At 37.1% G+C, this 16,932-nt stretch overlaps 2 protein-coding genes across 3 annotated transcripts in view; one reads left to right on the top strand and one right to left on the bottom strand.

Annotated features, from left to right (window-relative positions):
- The window catches only part of LOC134670007 (formin-like protein), a 169,969-nt gene extending 155,374 nt beyond the window's left edge, over positions 1 to 14,595 (top strand). Inside the window, exons 12-18 of one of the 2 annotated variants that reach the window (XM_063527655.1) lie at positions 740 to 950; positions 1,313 to 1,885; positions 2,467 to 2,642; positions 3,829 to 3,930; positions 4,743 to 4,847; positions 6,862 to 6,965; positions 10,739 to 10,880. In XM_063527655.1, the coding sequence (XP_063383725.1) occupies positions 740 to 950; positions 1,313 to 1,885; positions 2,467 to 2,642; positions 3,829 to 3,930; positions 4,743 to 4,847; positions 6,862 to 6,939 (1,245 nt within the window). In that variant the 3' untranslated portion in view covers positions 6,940 to 6,965; positions 10,739 to 10,880. Of the gene's footprint in view, positions 1 to 739; positions 951 to 1,312; positions 1,886 to 2,466; positions 2,643 to 3,828; positions 3,931 to 4,742; positions 4,848 to 6,861; positions 6,966 to 10,738 lie in introns of both variants that reach the window. The other variant, XM_063527653.1, reaches the window with a different exon arrangement.
- A 63-nt stretch (positions 14,596 to 14,658) lies between these two features.
- LOC134670018 (phosphopantothenoylcysteine decarboxylase) lies at positions 14,659 to 16,406 on the bottom strand. The gene is made up of 3 exons (XM_063527686.1): positions 16,243 to 16,406; positions 15,940 to 16,143; positions 14,659 to 15,457 (listed from the first exon to the last, which is right to left on the bottom strand). Exons 1-3 carry the CDS (start codon positions 16,363 to 16,365, stop codon positions 15,191 to 15,193), a joined length of 594 nt encoding a protein of 197 aa, XP_063383756.1. The 5' UTR covers positions 16,366 to 16,406; the 3' UTR covers positions 14,659 to 15,190.
- Between the last annotated feature and the right edge of the window lie 526 nt (positions 16,407 to 16,932).

Raw genomic sequence — 16,932 nt, 5'->3', positions numbered from 1 at the left:
TATGTAAATGTTTAACGCAGATTAGGTAGTGGTTTGTTTTGTGTAATGGACGCTATTCTAACCTAACCTAGTTTTCTGGTGGCGATTCGTTTTATGTAGGGGTCGCAGTTCTTAACCTAACCTAACCTAGTATTCTGGTAGCGGTTGGTTTTGTGTAGGGGTCGCAGTACTTAACCTTACCTACCTAGTTATAAATAGCAGTTCGTTATACGTAGAAAGAGTATGGTTTTTTGTAGTGTGTAATAGTAGATGTGGAATATATATCTAATATAATTATATCAACAATTCTACTTTAGATGAAATAACTTTATATCATAAATTCAGTATAGGAAATATGCATTATACTTCAAGAATGTTATGCTAAATGTTATTAGATCAATTAATCTTTATATAAAATGATAATATATATCGTATGAAAATATATTAAATGTTGTTATATCATTTAATAATTATACTAAATAAGCGTTATTGCAACTGATATTATAATAAAAATGTTTATAGCCATCGATACGCACCCGAGAAAGAGAACGTATGTGTTTGAGAGGGACAACATGATCCATGTTGTCACAGTGAGTCTGTACAGTGTATCGTTTGGATGGGACTCCACGATTCGTGCCATTACAATGAGAATCACATTATACTAATAAATACATACTTTGTGTCCTGGGGACGGTGGACACAAGTATACCGATTATAAATTTCACTATATCCAATAGTAATTTTATCTTGATTATTTCAGGTTCGAGGCACAATATTCAACGAGCTAGACGAAGAGCGGCCTAGAAAAAGGATAAACTTCTCAGAGTTCGAAGAGAAATTCCGTATCGGCGGCCCCTGCGGCCTCGGAGTGGACTCCTGCGATAACGATACGTTGGCGTCCTTCCCGAGCAAGAGATTCAGGAGACCTGACACTGTATCGCTGTTGGAACACACACGGTTACGGAACATAGGTTAGTTAAATATAACATATACTTACAATTTGGTGGTCCATGAGGGGAACTTGATTGAGGAATGAGATTCGTTAGCCTCTTACTTGGCTCACTATCAGACATAGGATTAAATTTAACCCTATATTTGAGCTAGAGATTTTTTTATTTGTTTTGTACGCGTCTGCTCTAACATCATCAATGGTAATCTGAAACAACGAAGAATTTCTGCGACCACGACCAAGGCTTTTTTCTGACTGACCCGTTATCCCCTGTATTGTAATCATTTAATCAAGCTGCGGTCATATAAGATGTCTTTTTCTATATATAATCTTTGAACTAAGTACGTAGAGAATGTTAAATAATGACATATTAATTTGTTACAGCAATATCCCGAAGAAAACTCGACATACCCGTCGAGAAAGTAATCCTAGCGGTCAACAACCTCGACCTCAAACAACTGCCACTAGAAAGCGTCGAAATCCTCCAACGGATGGTGCCTACCGAAGCCGAACAGAAGGCCTACAAAGAATACTTAGCTGAGAAGAAAAATATCAACCTACTAACAGAGGAAGATAAATTCCTCATGCAACTAGCGAAAGTAGAAAGGATTTCAGCTAAATTGTCTATAATGAGTTACATGGGCAATTTCTTCGATAATATCCATTTAATAACGCCTCAAATCCATGCGATAATCTCAGGGTCATCCTCAGTAAAATCCTCACAGAAACTAAGAAATGTCCTAGAGATTATCCTCGCTTTTGGTAACTACTTGAACAGTAGTAAGCGAGGCCCGGCCTACGGGTTCAAACTGCAGTCGTTGGACACGCTCATGGATACGAAGTCGACTGATAAGAGGATATCGCTGCTGCATTATATCGTGGGGACTATTAGGCAGAACTTCCCGGAGCTGATGAACTTTGATTCAGAGTTGATGTATATTGACAAGGCTGCTCAAGGTAATTGTTAATTGGGTTTTTTAAATGATTTACTTATAAGATGCCGTTGTGACTTTTCAATGAAGTTATATGACGTATATATTTTCATTTTAACGTTTGATGTAATATTGTCTTCAGTTACCGCGATAGTTATTCATGAAAAAAAAATTAAATGGATTATATCGCATATAAGAAATTTAACTCAAGTCGAATTTTTGTTTATACTGATGCTTGATTTTGTCGGTCGCTGTGCTTGTAGAGATAAAATTATTACATATGACACTGCAGTTGATAATTCACTTTGGGATTGAGTTTTCAATTTTTTTTTAATAGAGCTTTACAGCATTAAGGCCAGAGCATACCGGCTGCGTGTGGCTAGCCGTGCGTGCACGTGCGCAAAAATGTTGGGACCGTGCGCACGCACACGGTCACGCAAGCGGTGTGAGGATTTGTATATTACAGCGCGCCCACGTGCACGTCTACGCACAGGCATCCGGTGTGCACAGGATATTTATTTCTAAATTGGTCCCACTTTAAACGGTTTAGGCTTTTACTCATCTGTCAATATGAATGCGATTGTTTTATTGATGCGTTTGTTTCAGTGTCCCTGGAGAACGTGGTCTCCGACGTGACCGAGCTGGAGCGCGGCATGGAGGCGGTGCGGCGCGAGTGCGAGGCGCGCGAGGCGCACCGCGCGGCCGCGCCGCTAGTGCGCGACTTCCTCAACAACGCGCACGACAAGCTGCGCCGCACGCGCACCGAGGCCAAGCTGGCGCAGGTATACTTTGTAGCTTTCTAATAGACCCCGACGGCTAATCCTTTGTCTATTGTTAAGTGAAACCGCACGTGCTACTTACCTGCAAAAAAGGGTCTTAATTATTCTATTTGGCACCTGAGCGCGGGCTAGTCCAAAGCTGAAAAAAACCAGTATAGGTGCGCTCTCCGATAACACGCCATTGTTACGCATCTCGATGACACATTTTAGACTTCTAGGTTCTGTAGCGTTCGTCCGTAGTATTGAGTGCCGGCGAGTTGAACGGACCACACACATCCTTACAAAATATTTATCCATTAGTTCATTTTGAATCTTATTGCAATTTCTATAGGAGTTTTAATTCAATTACCTGGGTAAAGTGAACGAACGATTTTTTATGCAGGTGGTTGTGGCACGTGGCACGAGCGGTTTTACTTAACAATAGACAAAGGTTTAGCCGTCGAGGTATATTAGAAAACTACAAACTATACACACTCCGAGTAGTGTTGCTAGAAAACAGTCGCCGACGTGACCGAGCTGGATCGCGGCGTGGAGGCAGTCTTCTTACAGCTCGGCCACGACATTACGCGACTGGCGACGACTGCGGTGGCAACCATACATTGCAGCGAAACACAACGATCGGACCTTTCGTCCCCACCTATGCTTGCTGCCGCCGCCGGTCGCGCAAAGTCGTGTACGAGTCGTTACACCGAAACTTATCGTCTACATTTCCTCTAATGCTATTTTTGTCGCGTGTCACAATCTTATATAGCTTGCTGTTCGTTTTACAATTGATTACACTTTTCCTTTTTTTTATTAACAACATTTCGATATTGAATAATTTTACGGTTTAGACCCACTTGTTTTAAGTCACTTGCGCGACATGAAAGGAGACCTAGACTCTCCGAAACAACCTACCGGACCCTTCGGACCTTTCGGAGAGCATAGGTCTCCTTTTATGTCGCGCGAGTGACTTAAAAAAAGTGAGTCTAAACCGTAAAATTATTCAATATTTACCCCCTTATTCATAAACGCACTATAAACCTCAATTAGCTAATAATCGTTTGTCCTTATCTGTCATTTTGACTTATGTATTTGTAAGAAAGGGATAAAACATAATTTAACTAAAACAGGCCCGTAAAGTTTTATGAATAAGGGGGTTAGTACCTATGTCTCACAACAATAAATTTGAACATTTCGATATTGACAGGACGCGTTCGCGGCATGCGTGGAGTACTTCGGCGAGGCGCCGCGCGGTGTCGACGCCAACGCTTTCTTCTCGCTGCTCGTGCGATTCACGAGGGCGTTCAAGGTACTACCTGTAGACCGCAAGCATTAAGGGGCTACCCTACACCATAGTCTAATAAAACATGGTCTTCTCTTCCCAGAATGACACAAGCCTACGTCACAATAACATGGCCGCTATATATAGCGCTATCGCATATTATCATATAGCGCTGTCGCATGATGACGTAGGCTTGTGTCAGTCACGTGACCACGAAAAGACGGGAAGAAAGTACCAGGCGGAGTATATTATTATACCATGCCCTACGTCAATGACCTTCGATCTGAATCCCTTAGTTTTATGTTTTTTGTAGCTTATTATATTAACAGCAACGGCTTTAAGTAATATACTATCCCATATTTACTTCAAACTTCATTGTCTTCGAGATATTTGGCATCAATAAATTGAACAATTTTAGGCTAAAAAACTGGTTTTCTGGCCATAACTTTTGGGTTAATTAACTTAAAATGAAAACCCTAGACACGTTTTTCGAGACGTCAAAGACGAAGCCAAATATGTAGATTTCGTGCATGTAAGATCCTTCACAGCAAACTAGATACGAAAAAAGTGTTTTTTTAGACAATTCAAATTCATAAAAAAATAAGTATTCATTTCTTTCAAAGTCAGGTAAACAAAACCGGAGATAAAAGATTGAAGAACCGATAACCTTTTGCCTTAAAATTCTATCTGTAGCGCAAAAAAAAGGAGATACGATTCAAAATTTGTTAAAACTCAATGAAAACCGCGGGTAGCCCCTTAAAAAAAACTGCGAATTTTATTTATTTTTCTATCAATTTTTTGAAAAGTATATACTACATATATAATAACGACGTTTTCAGCAAGCGGACACAGAGAACGAACAACGCCGTAGGCTCGAACAAGCGGCCCAACAAGCCGACTACGTGGATCCTGCAAAGACGAGGCAGGCGCAGAAGAAACAACAGGTAACTTTACTGACCTGTCGTGGACCTTATGCGCTTGCGATAAGGCTTACGAGCGGACAGTTAATACTTGACGCAAAACTAAGTGGCGAGTCATGTTATCTCTTTCGCACTTGAACGGTGTTATGGAGCGGGACTCGCAATAGTAGTGCAGCCGCTTGGTGCTGCGGCAAGTGTAACTGTGTTACACGTTGTATACTTTATACAAGCCTATAAGGGACATGAGATGTAACGGCGTTTTGTGGTAACGCGTGATAAAGCAAAAACATCCGTATTTTTTTAAGGTGAGGGCTTAATTTACGAGGGACACCTAACATTAGGCATACATTTTTTTTTTTGGGAAATTGCACATACCGTTCAGTGATTCACATAATTTGAAATTGGAGTCAAGTGGGTGTTTGTTTACTAGTCAATGGATAAATAAAATTGAGAGATTAATAATTGTAATTTAATATTATACACCAAAATTATGTCGCTTAACATCAAACTCGGGTAAATCCAATCGACCCTCTCAGCAAATGTCTACCCTATTACCTTTTCATAATACCAAAATCGCATAATCTCACATATGGATCTACCCGAGTTTGAAGTTAAGCGACTCAATTAACACTGATGATGTGATGATCCTTAAAATTATTTTGTTTATCCATTGAACGTACTCTAATGATCTACATAATGTCTAGGAAATGCACTAAATAATACCTAAGGGTTTTATATCAAACTATAAATGTGCAGTTCTATGATTTGAAAAAAAAAAGCGTAGGATGGCGTTCGAATACTTAGTGTGTAATATATTAGCAGCCAATAATGTTATACATATTTATCTTGCTTTGTGAATAGCAGAAATGGTTAAAATTAAATGTCAAATATACAATTTATTCAGCTTTTCGCCAAGCCGCGGCATAATGCTGAATAAGTTTAGAATGTAGACTAATCTCTTGTAAATATTCGATGTTGCATTGACCGTGTTATTATGTGCGCTTGAATTCTGTGCTTCAATGGAATGAAGATTGCGCAGTTTTAGTTTTGCATTACTTTTATTTTGATGTTTACTTAATCAGTAGAAAACAGACTGAGTCTTTTTTTTTCTGTACTTACATTTCTACTAATGTACCTACCTATTTTTTTATTTATTTTGAGTGATTTTCTAACAAGTATTTCGCCTATTTAATTTAGTGGAAATTCTTGTTATAAATATTTTATTATTTTATCTCTTAGGTCTTAGTTTAAGGTGGTGGGGTAGAAAACAAAAATGAAATATAAAACCATTTCGTTTTTGGTGAAGGAATTTCATTTCTTGCGTTTTTACGCTTATACGAATTTTAAATATGGCAACATCAGAGTAATTACAGAAATACTCAGACTGGCTGTTTAGATTTTTTCTCACTTAAGTGCAACATAATTTGAATAACGATGATTATGTTTCTATAATTTCTAGATGATTGTTTTGTCTATCAATAACCATCTAAAATCTTTTTATTCTATCGTTTAGTTTTAAGACTAAAAGCAAAAAAAAACTTGCTAGGACTAGGAATTTAATTATTTTTTGGGTCCAATTCTTTCCGTTACACGAAACTTAAACAACCGTGAAAACAATACCATAAAATAAGTAACAACAATTATTTTTACATGTATTTTCTTCACAACAGTTCAGTATTCTCACCAACGATTGCAATACCAGTACGGTTACCATCAGTTTGTCACTGACATAAACGCCGTCGAGAACGTAATTTACTTTCTATACATCTCGCTCGCACTCGCATATTAGTGCAAACGGGATGTATAGAAAGTAAATTACGTTCTCGACGGCGTTTATTTCAGTGACAAACTGATGGTAACCGTACTGGAAAAGGCATGAACTGGAAAATTGGATTTTTACTTTTTTTTTTATTTGCAGACTTTCTCTAGTGACGGACATTTTGTGTCAACATGTAACGAAAAGAATTAGACTTAAGTGTTGCCATATTTAAAATACCGGCACACAAGCGGTGATGGTAACACCATGCAATTTCTACAGCGGTTTAACTACGCGGCCGTCAGCGCAGGCCTATTGCAGCAGCACTTGACTCAGATGAGGCACAGCCTAGACCCCTAGGCGGCCTAGGGCTTAGGCCGGCGATAGTAAGTCGGACACGGGGCGTTTGTGTGTGTTCAGTACTAACATTATGTGTGATTTGGTGTATAATTAGTTGGATGGGTGGGATATAGAGAAATACTACATATTTTGTACCTATCTACTTATAAAAAAGTTGCAGATTTTTTATAAAATCAGAAAATAAAGGAGTAAATTTTACTGTCATTGACGACTGGTTGGAAAAAGAATTCATCTGGGATGAAGTAATCGTCTAAATTTTCCGGTGTGTTTGGCTTTCACGATTTAAGTCTTCTTTGAATAATGAAACACATATTTCTACATAATTACTTTTAGTGGAATAAGCACAGAATTGATTGTGATTAATTATTAACACAAAACACCACAATAATAACATGTCTGTCAACTCTAATTAGCAACGCAAACGCAAATTACAATTTCATATCACTTGCAATTTGCAAATAATATTTTGTAATGCAGTATTACAATTTTTCTAATTATACACCAATCGGGTATCGGGGAACTGGAATAGAGCATGAGTTTTGGACCTTACGGGGATTTGTATAAGGGTTAAATCCCCCCGTTTTGAGGCTGAATAGAAATAACCTCACGGCTTCGAGAAGCATGCGGTGCACTTCACAGTCACGGTTCATATCAAAATTTCCTAATATGCCCTATTAAAATGGACCTTGAGATCTTTAAGCTCGATTTTCCTAGGATAGCGATGTCGTCATATAGCGGCCGTCTCCAAATAATATAATACGGCTAAATATGAATATCGTAGTATTTTGTATGGACACGGCCGCTATATGACAGCACCGCTATCCTAGGAAACCAGAGCATTAGCGGTGTTCTTAGCATTGTACCATCGCACACTGTTAACTGTACATCGGTGGACCTTATGCCTTTTGTAATAAGGTCTACCGATGTAGTTAGGAGTGTTGCCGTTTGTACCTACGTCCCACACATATCAATACCCCTACATATCAAAAAATGCCCTGTGCACATTCTGCCAATACAAAATCATAGATAATCATTTTGACCCACTATAACTTCATTCACAAAGTTATTATAGCTTTGTGAATAAGCCTAGTTCAAAAAGCGACGATGTTTGAGTGATCTTTGTTTAAAATTTTACTTTTAAACGAAGATCACTCAAATATAAATTGTTTTATTGATATGCGTCGTGCCATGTACCCATCGCCCACACTGTAAACTGTCCATCGGTGAACCTTATTACAAAAGGCATAAGGTCCACCGATGGACAGTTAAGGCTAGTCAAGAGTGTTGCTGTTTGTACAGTCAGCAGCAAAGTTGCTAAGCGGGCGAGGTGTTCAAAATGATCTTGACGCGACTTTATTGTTAAGAGAATAAGCGCGTCAAGGTAATTTGAACACCTCGCCCGCTTAGCAACTTCTGCTGCTGACTGTACGAACAGTGCTACAAATAGTAGGCTTAGTTCTTCTGATTGGGCATCCACAAAGATCATCCCTGAAATCAAGAACAAATAATTTATTGAGAATAAAGCATGAACCCTGAGTGAGTAGATTAGAGTCGAGGTCCCAGAGTGTAAAAGTATTAAAACACTACATATTTCATCTCACGGCTTAATCTTCCTATAGCAGGACACGAAACTTTATACAGTAATCAGGCGTATTAAAGAACGTTGATCGCGCATGATATGACATCTTACTTCTTTGACTATCGTATTATGAAAAAAAATGACGTATGCTGTATCGTATTGTGTCATGCTCGATTAACTCTATATTTGAACAGGAGTAGAACATAGCCCCAAAACATTTCTTTTGAAATCCGCATCAAAGCACCGGGATTTCGAAATACTTAATCTGAAGAGTGTCTTAATTCCAACATGTGTCTGATAGGTACCTATTCTAAAACAGAAGCTAGTGAAAATTTAACTAGTAACTCCTTTTATTTAAGGTTTTTAATAACAAGATATAATTTATGTACTTATTGAGAAGGAGAAATCAGTAGCGGCGCGCCAAAAATATCCATAGGCAAGCCGGGGCTAATTAGGCTTACATATTTCCTTTACAACTCTGCTCAAACGTCCAAAAACAGGCAAGCCGGTGGGAATCGGCTTTTATGGACGCGCCGCCACTAGGAGAAATATACCTACACTCAAAAGCAGTGAAAACGGATCGCATTGTATATAAATTTTCTGTATCCTTAGAAATTGTCCGTTATCAATGAAAAGCTTCTATCAAGTTGGGTTGCTGGATGGTTTTATGCACACCTTCTCTATTATAAATTCTGTTTTTTTTTTAATTATGTAGCTAAGATATTTAGTACATAAGGTGTATAAATATGTATTGTATGTATATAATAGGGTATGTTCTCTCCCTACGCTGCACTTGCATGGAATCCTAACAGGGAATGTCTTCTTTACTTACAACTTTAATTTTGCGGTAATCTATTGCTTTTTAAACTTTTTGTGCTATGTAATGTCTCTATCACCTATTAAGCTATAAAAGTCATTATAATTAAGTCCCTGTAGAAATTCATTAGATCTTGTCAACTTAGGTGTGTCCATTTTTAGCAACACCACCCTTTTTCCTATCCACATGTTTTATCAGTAGCTTTACCAAGACTGCCATAACAGTGTTAAATGGATGCGTCTTACTTTCTATATATCTCGCTTGCACTAATATGCCAGTACGAGCGCACTGAAAGTAAGTTACGCACACGCTAGCGAATATGTTAGTGTCAAACTGGTGGTATCGGTACAGGTGCAGATGCAATTGTACGTTTTGTTTTCAAAAGAAAGAGCCTACTTAATGTGTAATAAAGTGAAAAATACAACAACATTGCAAGCGCCTTTAACGTCGCTCGTATACATTGCTAAAGTAGAGAAATTGACTGTTACACAGAGCGCTTTTGTAATAGGTACTTATTTTTCTCATGTTTAGGTGTTGTATCAATACTATCTTTATACTATGCCTTATTATTTGTTAATTTCTTGATATAAATTATCTCAATCAACGAGACTGTGTGATCCGTATGTATATCATTAGGTATGTTGTGTAAACAAACAAAAACAATCTTTGAAATATATATACGCAAAAATAAAAACAGAACAAACCTAGCCTAAATAATTGACTACTCATATGTGAAATACGGTACTAATCAAGTATCAACATCCTCGTTGGTTGGTCTAACGCTATAATGGTATCTTGCATGACATTGTATTGTCTGTGCTAATGTACTGTATTGTTGTATTTTGCATGTTATTATGTCCCCATAGGTACCTAATTATTTTCTACAAAACATTTTGGCTGTGCTACATTGACTAGAAGTTGTGTAATACCTGAATGAATATGAATCTTAGCATGGTATTGCAATGTAGGAAAGTACAGTCGCGATCAGATTTATAGAAACGTTCAAGGTATTCATAAGTTTGTATATACCTTATATTATATGTACTTATATAATATTGATCCTTTCTACAAATCTGATCAACCATTTAACGTAGTAACTCAGTAGCAAGGCGCGGAACTAGTTTTTTTCAAAACCCCGAAATATACCCAATCTTATTAATTATTTTATGCTTTTTACGTAGGACTGAATTATGTATTTAGGTAACAACTTCGTATTATTAGATTGTCCTATTAAAAATGAAATAATAAAACAAAGAACGAACAAGAACGCAATAATACCGGTATTTTTTGTATAAAGAAATAACTGTTTCCGAGCCTTGCTCAGTAGTAAATATAACATCGCTTACTCCCTCACAATGATCTAATAAAACACCCAGATGCTAAAACACTATAAATTTCCCCAGGAGGCTGTAATCAACGAACTAAAAACGAAATCGCAAGCCGTCGGGGAGAAGAAACTTTTACACCAAGACGAAGTATACAACGGAGCGTTAGAAGACATCCTACACGGGCTTCGAAGCGAGCCCTACAGGCGCGCGGACGCCGTGCGAAGGTCGCACCGTCGGCGCATCAACTCCCACAGACTCTCTAAGGGCCTAGAGGAGCTAGACGTATGATACGAGCCCACCTCCAGTGAACAACTGGAAAACGCTTCTGTCCTAGACGCTGTCAGATCAATAAACGCGCGCTGCGACGACAAATTAAAGAAAAAGAAGAGAAAAGATCTAGAAATGGTGCATAAGAAACAAACTATAGCCATTTACAACATCGATGATGATTTCTCCGATTTTACCGCCAATACCGTCCGGAAACACAAATCGTCCCCGTACAGAGTCGCCCCGACCGAATGCGAGGTAGAGGAGCGGTGCGATCTTATCAAATCGACGTATGACGTCATCTCGAAATATACGCGAGCGATGTTCGACAAGCAAAACGAAACGGTCGTCTAAACGTGCCTAATAGTTAATAAAGTTCGTCTAAGCTTTCTTTGCACTTGGAACAGAGTGTGGAAACGCCAACATAAACATCAAATGACCCTTTGAACGCCAAGCCATTGTGAACCTTATTAGCATGCATGAAGGTTGAATTTGGGCTGTAGCCGCGCGCGTCATTTGACGTCTTTAGCGGTCAAAAAGTAAATAAATGACGCTTATAATGGCGTGCCACATTTTGTTACTGCCAGCTTAGCTTATACGGACTACCCCCGCTTGTACTCGCGACAGTGTTACAAGCCTTAAAAAATAACCCTATTTATTTTATCGTTGGTAAAACCACTTTTTAATAATAGTTAGCGGAGCTAACGAAAATCTATCGCGAGTGCAATTAGGGTACATTTGATACGCCTGAATTTCATTCCATTGCTACTCGAAAGTATTTTGCTACGGACAATATACAGTTTATTTTGATACACACGCTTAGCTTTAGACATTTTTGTAGCGCCCGGCTCTAGTGCTGTCTCTCGCACGCACAATACAAAAAAGAGAGACTGCATCATAGATCAAATGGGCATCTTAGTACCGCTAGTTAAAGGCCTTTAACATTTTTACGCACATTTTTGTAAGCGTATTTTGAAAGGATGTAATTTCTACTATTTATAATCGTATAAGTAATATTACAGTGTCCTTAATATGTATGAACAATATATACATAATACATATAATATTTAACGCAAGGTATCTTTCGTATAAACGAATTAGTATAAATTTTACTATATATGCATTTATATATTCATAGCATTTGTACGTAACAATATTGTGATAGTTCAAAATATGTAGCATTTACTCTCATTTAATTTTCATAACATCAACTGGTTTGAATGTAGAAAATACATTTTAATTTAATTGTTTAGGTGTACTATTGATATTTTTATAATGATAGTCCACATCATAAATGGATCTTAGCTAAAAACCCTAAATAAGATACAGTCAGCTGCATATAAAAATAAAATATTAAGGGATCTTACCATATAAGTTTCCTGACTTCACCTGCGCAAGTATTGCCTTTAGTTTCGTACATTAACCCTTTGAACGAAACGCCTTTTATATACAACAGGAGATAGTAAACCTTATCGGAATGCATAAAGGTTGATATTACACTGTAACCGAGCGCGTCAGTTGACGTCTGTGGCAGTCAGAGGGTTAAGGTTTTTTAGTTAAATAATTTGCGTCAATGTCCACATTTGAGCAATGTCTAGTTTTGAGATAGATTCTCATGTTAAGTATTGCATATTTTTGAGACATGACATAGAATGTAATTATTTATAAGTTTCGATTCCAATTAGATTAAGTTTAATAAGTATGATAATTATGTTCAATATGCCTCTAATTTTGAAATATATAATGATTATAATTTGGTATATCCGAAAATAAATTTTAATTTGTTACGATCTGAATTGCATCTCGAATAAGTTTAATTTTAATTAATTTATATATTTTTTGTGTAAATATTTGTTTTATTATTGCAATAGTACCAAGTTTTATATCATTTTATTGTAAATATAGTATTTTCGTATAAATATTGGTTGAAACCGAAATAGATTTGAGTTTACGCACTTTATTATTTTAAGTATAAATTATATGTTATTAAGAATAAACAAGTTGGTACTCTTGCAAAGTAATTATAATTCGTATTGCTATTTTATGAATATAATTTAATATATCACGCACTTAGGCTGAGTATACAATAGTCACATTGACAAAATAACCCCGGTGTATTGCGCGCTACGGGGGAAAACGTTGTGTTTATGTTGTAAGGTTTACTTGCAAGTTGATTGCTATCAGGAATAAGCAGGTACGTTGGCTAGTCATGTAAAAACTATGACATTACGTAAAATAATATGGGAAACAATTACTAAACTATTCGATTAGTAATTGATAGAAGATTTGTAAACTTTTCCTATCGAGCCTCTCTAAAGGTTCCGTCGCACAGGTGCGTTTTCCGGGCGGGGCGTGAGCGTTTTATATGTAAAAGCCTTAAATGTGGTCCTGGGTTGACATTTAGATAGGATGGAACTGTTACTATAGTATTACCGGCTGTTGAGATTCTCAAGTCTCTCAGCTTGAGGATTGCTAACTTTCCTCACTTTTATCCCAAATAGGTATGTTCAATCTTTAAATTTTAAAGGTTGGTTCAAAAGTTTAATTTCTACAATAACAGGAGGGCTGTGCCCACTTCTTATTAAACCCCTTTAGCCATAAAACTCGCAAGTTTCTTGTATAGCAATCAACATGCACTGTACAGTATAAAAGGTGCTTTTCGCACAACTATTCTGGCTTACATTCAAAACTTAACGGCTAAGTCAAAATGTTAAAAAAAAGTTTAACACGTTCACTGCCAAAGCGAGCTACGCGCGTAGCCAATAACACGGGAAAAATCGTATGTGGCAAAAAGCGCCTACGCACAGAGAACCCGCTTAGCAGTGGCAGTGAATGTGTTAAAAATATAAATGAATACAGGGTTAGTATCGGACGACGCACATATGTTGATGGTTTAAGGATTTCAGAAACCACCTATTTGAGTAATTATTAATTACTATTAAGTAATAATTAATTAATTAATTACGATTTTGTGTCAAGTTATGTTTCAAAGGTTATTGCGGCCCTTTTTTATTGCAGATGTGGTAAATACTTCTCTAATTGTCATTTAATTTTGAAACTCTTAAGTAAATAACGTTGCTACTCTTTTGGGCGCCAACATAAAATGCATACATTTTGTCTAACAATTTTATCAATATTATGAAACCTAGGCTTAGAGCATTTAGTAACTGGACTCAAGACGCCTTGTCTGTCATTTTCTGTTCAAAAGTCTGTCAGCTGTGTACGTAACGTACAAATAGCCATGTCAGATAAAACGTCAGTCCATACAAAACTATGCACAAATTGTGCAAGGTTTTCGGCAGAGAGGTAAGGTCTTAAAGGCGACTCCGGTTATTGAATGCTCTAAGCCTATAGGCAATTAGCGATGCTCTCGTGGTGAAGCCGATTTAAAAAAACAATAATATAAACTATGTCCATCATCAAGGGTAAAGTTTTCTCTTTTCTAAATTTCATCAAAATCTCTTTAGCAGTCTTGGGAAGTTTATCCACGTCTGCAGTAAAAAGTGTGCAGTTTTGGTAGAAGTTTATAATAATGTTTTCTGTATAGTTATATTCGTATGTGATGTATACCTGAGAGTTTTAATCGGTTCTTCATAGTTTGTATCGCATGGACGCTAGTGTTAGAAACAGTATTCAGTGATGCAATAAAACATACATTTACAGTACCTGATTTTGTTTTATTTTGTGAATATAGAATATAAATAAAAATAATTCAGTGCTATCATAAGCATAAATAAAATCATTAGGTACATATGGTACATAATTACATAATTATTACAGATATTAAATAATATTATCAACTTTAATTTAATTTAAACTTTTGGATGTAAATGGGACAGGCGACGGTTTTGTTACATTTTATATTAAAAGTATATCACTTGTATTAATAAATCTTATGTAACTCAAACATTAGTATTGGGAAAAATTGTTAAGCATATTAGGCCGTGTGAATGTAATTTTATATCAACAAATAAGTAAGATCTGAGAAGACAACAGGTCAGATAAAAGGTGGCAATAATATGAACTGGTCCAAATTATCTTGAGTGCATGACACTGTCCCATTAGAAGTCATATTGGTCTGTCAAACACTTGAATCTTTATTTCAATTCATTGAGAAATTCATAAATATTCCAAAAAGAGTGCCTTGTATTGCCATTTCTCAATGTTGAACAAATAAAGTACATAGTAATTATTTTCTAGTAATCACCTTAAAACTAGTTAACAATGAAACTGAATAAATATAACAATGTTTAAAATACTTCATTTAGAGAAACTTTTACAAGCTGTCTTTCTAATCTCCTCTACGATAGTCTGTACCTCAGCCATAGCCCCAATCCCTGTATCACCACACATTAATGTTTTACTAATTGGGTGTATCTCTGTATGGCCCCACTCCGTCAGTACCTGGACTTGTTTGGACGTGATAGGGTGCTCCCACATCCGCGTGTTCATTGCGGGACAGAAGAGGAGGGGCTTGGACATGTCCCATGCTCGAGTTGTACAGGTGAGTAAGTTGTCACAAATGCCCTGAAAAAAGTAATGAAGTGATTATAAGAAAAAATTATTGATTGCATATAATGCAATGATACAGCGTATAAACACACAGATGGAATTATGTAATTAATTTGATTTGCCTGGGGCTTATGTAGCTGCTTTTGTATCAACCAATTTGTGTAACTTAAACCATAGTATCACATATCTAAGCCAAATAAAAAATAATGCGTTGTATGTGGAAATTAAGACTGGCACAAGAAAGAAATGATTGGCGATTGCTCCACCGACAAGAGCAAAGCTCTTAAGTTATGATGATGATGAAACCATAGTATATTAAAGACATTTCACAAAAAAAGTTAAACATAGGGCTGATTTACACGATGCGCAAGCTCGCATGCGATTTTAGTTGCATTGCGGACTGTTGGTTACGTCCAATTCGACCGACCGATCAAAAACCGCAATGTAATGAAACTCTCATACGAGTTCTCGCATCGTCTGAGCCCATAATTTTGTACCTGTGCCATTTTTGCTAGTGTATTGGCGTCCAAAGGAGCTATGACCATCATATCGGCCCACTTGCCCAGTTCTATGTGCAGCACCGGGTCCCCTCTGCGCTTCCAAGCCTGCCATTCCGAGTTGTCCTCAAATAATAACACTTCAGAAGGCAACTCGGAGGTTTCAAAGAAGTGTTTTGCATGTTCTGTCACTATTAAACGTATCTGCAAGTAAATAACGTAAAACTTGTTGGTACTATTTGTTGTATTATTATTTACAAAGTTGTTTAATTGCAATGTTTACTATACTGATAAGAACATAACCTCAAATTTATATCGGCTCTCGTTTTCATTGAATTCTAACAACGTTCTCGCTAAAATGGGTATTTTCAGTGCAGCGACACTTCCAGTTGCAGCCACCAGCACTTTATAAACATTTTTCTCCATTATAAATAAATAAAAATAAACTGATAAACGGATACGAAAAGATGACGAGTCCGGTTAATACACGACCAAATAATGTACAGCCCAATAATAGGCGTCCACTTTTTTGGATGCGTATTATTGGGTTGTACACTACTGCCCTGTTCAAAGAGTGGCTTCGTATTATTGGCACGGACCGAGCTTGTACACCCTGATAACGCTCAACCCAATAATACACGACCCAATAATACGAATCCATTTAGTGGACGCCGAATATTGGTCGCATATTATTGGCCCGTACCGATAATGTTCGACCCGGGATTGCTCAACCCAAGAATGTACAGCCCAATAATTGGCGTCCACTTTTCGCTCCACACCACAGACTATAAATATTTGACACATAGAGTGATATTCTAGGGATGGGGCGACGATTTTTAAGTTTACGATTCAGTAATGTTGCCATGCGCAAAAAATAAGCAGATAATGGTAAGGTTAAGTAGCTAACATATTATCGCACCGCACCGCGATCTTGGTGCGTCGCGCCCATAAGTAAGAGCGAGAAAGAGATATATTTTTCTTCAGCCCGCTCCA

The sequence above is a fragment of the Cydia fagiglandana genome, chromosome 13 (genome assembly GCF_963556715.1).
Source record: "Cydia fagiglandana chromosome 13, ilCydFagi1.1, whole genome shotgun sequence".
Classification (NCBI taxonomy): Eukaryota; Metazoa; Arthropoda; class Insecta; order Lepidoptera; family Tortricidae; genus Cydia; species Cydia fagiglandana.
This window is presented reverse-complemented; position numbering and strand designations above follow the sequence as displayed.